The 7570-nt window shown below is 27.0% G+C and overlaps 1 protein-coding gene across 3 annotated transcripts in view; it reads left to right on the plus strand.

Moving 5' to 3' along the window:
* LOC100162696 (phosphatidylcholine:ceramide cholinephosphotransferase 2) overlaps positions 1 to 7207 on the plus strand; it is a 51284-nt gene extending 44077 nt beyond the window's left edge. For all 3 annotated transcript variants that reach the window (XM_008185167.3, XM_003244685.4, XM_001942916.5), the window contains 5 exons: positions 2186 to 2522; positions 2600 to 2810; positions 3304 to 3578; positions 3643 to 3818; positions 6877 to 7207. In XM_008185167.3, coding sequence (XP_008183389.1) covers positions 2186 to 2522; positions 2600 to 2810; positions 3304 to 3578; positions 3643 to 3818; positions 6877 to 7035 — 1158 coding nt within the window. In that variant the 3' untranslated portion in view covers positions 7036 to 7207. The remainder of the gene's footprint in view (positions 1 to 2185; positions 2523 to 2599; positions 2811 to 3303; positions 3579 to 3642; positions 3819 to 6876) is intronic.
* The last annotated feature ends 363 nt before the right edge of the window (positions 7208 to 7570 follow it).

The following is a 7570-nucleotide window of genomic DNA, read 5'->3' on the forward strand; positions in this document are numbered from 1 at the left end:
TTTTTTGAGGATAGCCGCCACTGACTTATACTAACAATCATATGCAACTTAAATTTGAATGTAACAAACGTTAATCATACATTTAAAATGTTTATCATGTATACTTACAACCTACGGTATAAAACGGGTCAGTCGCTTTACTTACAGTTGGTAGATAGGTACTAGGTTTAGAGGGACGAGTTACTCTAAATATATTGAGTACTTAGGTTAGAAGTAGGAGTATCTAATGATAGAGCTCTAATAGCACTGTATGTAATGCTATTAAATAGAGTAAATGAGTAATAATAAATTCTAATAAAAATACTGTAATACTAAGTCATACCTACTAACTTACTGTAATAATAAATAGAATATAGGTACACTATGCAATAGATATATTAAATTATTTTAATCCAATGAAAAATGTGGGCCAATATTTTCTGGTTGTATTTTTGTAAACTTATTTGATATTTAATTGATTTTGTTGTAAACATAATAATATTGCACTTGCAATTTGTATTGATTAAGTAATTTTTTTCTTCCAAGTAGGGTAGAGTTAAAATATTAAAAAGTAGGCTGGGTCCGCTTTGCTATCAGCTCTTAGCTACGCACGTGATACGATGTGCTAACTTTATTTGTAAGAATATCTTATAATTTACTTATATTATTATCATGTAGTGGGGCATTTTTTTAGTATTGGTACCTACGGTATGTTGAGATGAGTTTTGTAATAAAACATCGCATATAATATTATTGTTCTTAACATTTAGATTATAAGTCAATACCGCGAACTGTAGAACGGTGTGAATAGCTTAAAATGTCATTAACTATACCTATAGAAAACAATAATACCTATACGTTATGGTGATTATTTTCAAGTTCGTAAAATAAATATTTTTTAAGTTTCAACATAATAACTAAAATCGTTAGAGGAAAAATCTTTATTTTTCATTTGGATACATATCCAATTTCGTCAAAATTAGAACTTAAAATAAATATATATTTTTTTTTTATTATATTGAAATAAATTTACAATATTTAAATTTTTTTGTACAATAAGTTAGGTTTGATAAGTGACAAATAAAAACGGTTAACATGAATCATGTGATTAGGAAGGATACCCAGTAGAAACACCCTATAAAATAAAAATAAAAATAAAAACTGCCAATATGTTGATCTCTTCCATACCACCCCCACCGCCCCTAAAAAAAACTAATTAGTTTGTTACCAGGAGCCACCCTCAAAGTTGAAGATTTAGATATTCTTAATCCTTGAAATAGTGATAAAGGACAAAACAAAAAACTGCACTTCTTTGTAAAACCAATACATTTATCTTCCCCACTCAAACTCTAAGACTAATTGTATCTGTATAGTAAATTATTGTGACTCATATCTCGTATAATTTTTAATTAATATTCTTTATAGATCATCAAATTAAAATTTTTAGTTCACGTAAAATTATGATATACAGGGTGTAACAGAAAGATCTGTTATTCTTCAGTAAATAAATTATTGTATAATATAATAACAATTTTTATGTATTTTGAATATAGAGGTTTTATTATTGTTAATTGTTATTCAAAATATTTATTTGTTCTGCCCATGGGGCATAAAAAAATTGTATTATAGAGAATTTTGTTAAATAGAACTGAATAAATTTGGTGCTCAAAAATATTCTGTTAAACAGAAAATTGTGTTGAAAGGAAGTTTCACCGCATTATAATATGCAATATTCTATTTTCTATAAATGTTTGACTTTCTTATGTAATAAATTATTATATTTAAGCATGTTTTATTCTATTGTAGTTTTGAACATTTCCTAAAATTAACTATGCAATAGAATCTGCATTATACAAAATACTTAATTAAATTATATATTCTATAATGTACCTATTAATATTTATCAATATTATTTTTGTAATTATTACTAAAAATACTATATAACTTATATGTACCAATGTACCATCGTCCAGTAGTTAGTACTAAGCAACTAAATAATTAATGACCACATCAGGGTAAAAATTATACTAGGTCAAGGTTAAATGTTCATTCATTATTTTCAAAAAAAATTCTCTTTAAAATAATATAGGTATTTAAATGTTTTTAAATTGTTCAATTATCTTTTATCTTTTAATTCAGTTGTTTGTATTATTTATATTTTCCTTATTTCATATGAATTTAATTCTTAACTAATTGTGTTATTTAGAATGAACGTCAAAGACAGCCATTGTTGGGTCTATGTAAACAAGTAACAACAGCCATTAGTAATGGTGTTGGTTGGGAATCAAGAAATGATTCAAATACGGACAATTGTGAGCATCAACGACCTAATATGGGTCATATACACCAAGCCTTGACAGATAACAAACATCAACCTGATAGTGGGACAACACCTACTGAAGATGATAATGATTTTAGTCACAAATATCTCAACAACAATGCCAATGGAGCAGCTGTGCACATCGATATACCAAATAATGTTAATGTGTTACCATCAAATGATAAAATTAGAATCCCACAAGAGAAATTCAAGACTTTTGTTGGTAAATAGTGGAATATAATATTATTTTAAATAGTATAAAATATATAATGTGTATTTATTATTATTTTTTTAATTTAGCATTAATATTGTTGATTGTGAATTTTCTAATCACCACTACATCTTTGGCTGTTGTCCATGAAAGAGTGCCTGATCGTAGTCTGTACAAACCATTACCGGATACATTTTTAGATGCTGTACCTGCTCGAGACTGGGCATTAGATGTATCAGAAATATTTATCATTGTCAGCACAAATTTAACATTGTTAATTATTGCCAGTCATAAGTATAGGTAATTACAAACTTTTTTAGGAGGTTAAATCATTGTTGCAGATATGAATGGATTGAGTTTTATTACTTTTTCTTTTATGTAGAATTCATAATTCATAGTTATATTAATTAACAGGTCAAAGCTTTTACATATTAAATTTCTTTAATCATTTGTTTAATTAACACAATTTATATTTTTTGTTTTTTTTTTTATTTAAAGATATTTTTCTGGTTTATGTATTATTTGTGTTAATTATTCCCTGGACTAAAAATCTAAATTCTTTTATTTTAACAGTTTATAATACTAATTATTATAGGGATATCCAAATGTTGTGTTATAAAACTTACAAATCTGGTGGAAAAAATTAAGATCTTATGTAATTTCCACTAATTTTGTTACACAATATTTGGATGACCATGTAATGAATACTAAATTAAAATTATAGCTACTTAATACATTTATTTTCATTAATAAAATTATAGCATTTGATTTTAATTTATGTATATTTTTTTAGGTTTATTGTACTACGTAGACTGATGTTCATGTTGTCTCTTCTATATCTTCTTCGCTCTGTCACTATGTTTGTAACTGTATTGCCCACATCTAGTACCACTTATTATTGTTCGCCCAAAGCCAACTCAACAAATCCAGTACTGATTGCTAGGCGTGTATTCCAGTTATTTTCTGGTTTTGGTTTATCAATCAATGGCAAACACACATTTTGTGGCGATTATATATATAGCGGACATACCACAATTTTAGTGATGAGCTACTTAATCACCGTTGAATGTATATACTTCATGTGCTATTCATAAGTGGTATAAAAGTAAATAATAATTTTATTTTTGTATAGACTCTCCCAGACGATGGTATTTATTGCATTGGGCTTCATGGTTGTTGGCAGCTGTTGGAGTATTAATGGTACTCCTAGCACACGGTCACTATACTATTGATGTGATTATAGCATACTTGGTTACTACACGACTGTTTTGGATATACCATACATTAGCTAATAATGTTTATCTAAAGGTATGTTAATTTTAATTGTTTCAATAGTTAACGAAAGTATGTAATTATTAATAGTTAGTTAACTAAGTATTCCTGGCTTTTTAAATTTCGGAGAAGAGGAGAATTTCAATGACCCCCTAAATCAAGGGTTCTCAACCTTTTGAGGTCCACGCCCCCTTTCAAACTATTTTATGAGTTCACGCCTCCCCCCTCACTACTATAAGATTGATGTATGCATAATATTTATTAAATAAACAATTAAAATTTTTTTCAACATTTTCACGCCCCCCCCCCTTGAAATTTTGTCACGCCTCCCTGGGGGGGGGCGCCCCCCAGGTTGACAACCACTGCCCTAAATGGTTATAAAATTCATTAAAAATATTTAAACTTTACTATACTCTGTTCTATCTATCTATATATATAAAAATGAATGTATGTGTGTCAGTGTGTGTATCCATGTTACCATGGCAACCATTTATATATTATTTTGAGATTTTCGTCGGTGTGTATCTCCGTATTACCATGGCAACCAAAATTATATTTTATTTTGAAATTTCCGATGGAAATGTTTTGTATATGAATGGTTGCCATGGTGATATGTAAAACATATTATTCATATAGAGTTGGCAATTTTTATGGGCAACGAAGTGAACGGGATCAGATATTTTTATATACATAGATAGATTATACCTCTGAGCAAAAGATAGGCTAATTTAAAAGGAAGAGGACCAACCCCGGGAGGTGCTCAAACAAGGATTTTGATATTTCTACGGACATTTTTGTTTATAAATGGTTGCCATGGGTTTCAAAGCTATAATAATAATTTTTATTGGTTTAAAATTGTTGTTATGGTTTGTTATGGTTAACCGTTATATTATAAAAAAAACATATTATTCATATAGCGTTGGTATTTTTAATGGGGAACAAAGTGCACGGGATCAGATATATTTATAAATATATATATAGATTAGAACTCTTTTCAGAAGATAGGCTAATTTAAAAAGGGAGAAGACCAACCCCAGGAGGGGCTCAAACAGAAATTTTGAGATTTCCGATGGAAATTTTTGTTTATAAATGGTTGTCATGGGTTTTAAAGCTATTATAATAATAATTATTGGTTGCCGGAAAACGAAGTGCACGGGATCAGCTAGTGTTAGATAAAATCTCAGCAGCAACAAATATGCATGTTTTTTGTCAATACACTCACTACCTTGGTAGATGTCTGACTGTTAAACTAGTCACTGATTATTTTTTTCTTGTATTAATTAGTCATGACTGTGTAAAAAAAAATTAAGTTTTATTCAAATTGCAAATAAAATATGTTTACAATGTTTCTACCATCTCATATTTTAACAACATTATGTTAAATGTTGTAATTTTATATTGTTGCCTTAGATTTTGATTGAAGAGATGAATCATGAATGTATTGTTTCATTGACGTTTTTTTTTTTTTTTAATGTTTTATCACCTTTTGGTTGAGCTATATTATTATTAACCATATAGAATTATATTTTCAAAATATTAATGACTAAGTATTACTAAAAGAAAAATATATAAATTATAAAATATATTTTGAAGTATAGGCTGGTAGACTCTCAGTTTTTTTTTTTTTGTAGAATGTATACAATGATTTATTTATTAATGAATTCAAAATTAACACATCCATTACAGTAAATAACTCAAAGATGAGGTAAAATCTACTAAGATTTCATGATATAATGTAGCAAAGCAAGTTCCGCATTTTAATTTAATTTTTTGTTATTTTCTTAAATCTTTAGATCACGTCACACCCCACACATCTGCTTTAAGTGTTTGATATAGACTATTTTAAACATTAAGTATATTTAAATACTAATTCAAAGTAGCTTACAAGTAATTCCATGTCAATACTATTGTTGGTTATTGAGTAACTACAAGATTATATCGTCCCCGTTCATGCAAAACACACCAAGTCCAAAAAATGAATCAGCTTTTGCAATTTTTTCAAACTTTAAATGTATACCATAATATGTAACCAAATTTTTTTCTTTCTTTTTTTAATTGAGTTTCCCTTAAGGGAAGTAGCTGTTTATGAGTAGTAATAAATAATATGACACTGTGAAATGTATAGTTCTTATTATTGTTAAAATACAAATTTCTAAGTCGATTTTTGGACTTAGTGTACTTTGCATGAACGGGGACGATATATACCCTGTTCTAAAAGAGAAGACACCAGGGCCACGGGCAAAACTGGTTTTTTTACGTAAATCTCTTTTGGAACAGAGTATAGAAAAAAATGTTGTGCGAAAAGGAACTGCTAATGCTTCATTTATAGAAATTTATATTATACAAGATAATTTATTGATGTGTTGTAGTGTTTGGATGTTTTTGATTTTAATAGTTCAATATTCAAGGCTGTAAAAAAAAGTTTTTTCTTACGTTTTATTTTATCAATTTATTAATTTGTGCTTCTGAACATAGTAATTATTATTTATTTCTACTAACAAGGGTATTTTCCGATTAAATTATGATGTTACTTAATATAATATTAAATTAGTTGCCAAAGACAGTTTGTTTTATAAATTTGATAACTTAATATTATTATTCTGGCATTTCCTTAAGAATATTTAATAAGCTATAACACACACTGTATGTGAATATTATTTACAAATAATTAAGTATGTGTTATTGTGTTAATGTGATTTCAATAATGATAACATTTCCTTATTAAAAAAATGTTAAGGTTTAGTTAGGAAAATATTTATGGAATTATAATGTCAATCTGCATGTACTGTGACTTGTATGGATGTAAGGTTAAATATTAAATAACTTGTTCATTGTGAATTGAAATATGTTTGGATTGTCTATTTTAAAGTCTTCTATAAAAAAAATTTGTATCCAATTTGAGTGTGTCAACAAAAATTATAATACAATCAATTTGTGTTTGTTCAATTTTAATGAAAGTTAATAATACAATAAACTAGGTATCACTTTATATTCATGTAAAATTGTGAAATTGTATTAAACATTTTAAAATTAGATAGGTATGTGTAACTAACAATTCAATATTTTACACTGTGTTATTTTTATTTTATTATAGCATAGCAGTTCCAATAATTATCTATCACGGTCATGGTGGTTTTGGATGTTCAGATACTTTGAAGGAAATATTAATGGTCCAATACCTCGTCAATATGATTGGCCTTTACCATGGCCTCGACGATTCACAGCCGCCAAATATCCAAATCGAGATAGTTAGCCCAGGTTGCGAATTTCGTCTAAAAAAAAATGTTCCTTGGCTGTATAATAATAATAAAATATAAAACAATATCACCAAAAACTAATTAACATTTCCATACTCACAACTATTCCTACTTCTTTGACATATGTATATATAACAAATATATATATTTGTTATTTAAAATTTAATATATTCATAAAATATATATATATATATTTACATTGTTACATGCCAACTGTTTGCTCAAACAACTTCATAGTTTATGTATACTTATCTTAAAATTATTAAAAATTTCTTCAAAATAATACAGACAATTTTTAAAAAAAAACATTAAATCTAAATTACATTATTAATAATAATTGGTTTAGTTTTATAAGTAATTTAACTGGTATTTATAGTTTTTACAAGTATATGCTGGGAATTAAGTGATAATCGTCTTATTATTTTAAAGTAAATAATTTCTTTTTATAATTGATGTTTTTAAATATTAAATTCACTTTCCTAAGATTTTAGAATTCATAGTTAAATCAATTTTTAGAGAACAAAATTAATT

This window comes from Acyrthosiphon pisum, chromosome A2 (assembly GCF_005508785.2).
Source record: "Acyrthosiphon pisum isolate AL4f chromosome A2, pea_aphid_22Mar2018_4r6ur, whole genome shotgun sequence".
NCBI lineage: Eukaryota > Metazoa > Arthropoda > Insecta > Hemiptera > Aphididae > Acyrthosiphon > Acyrthosiphon pisum.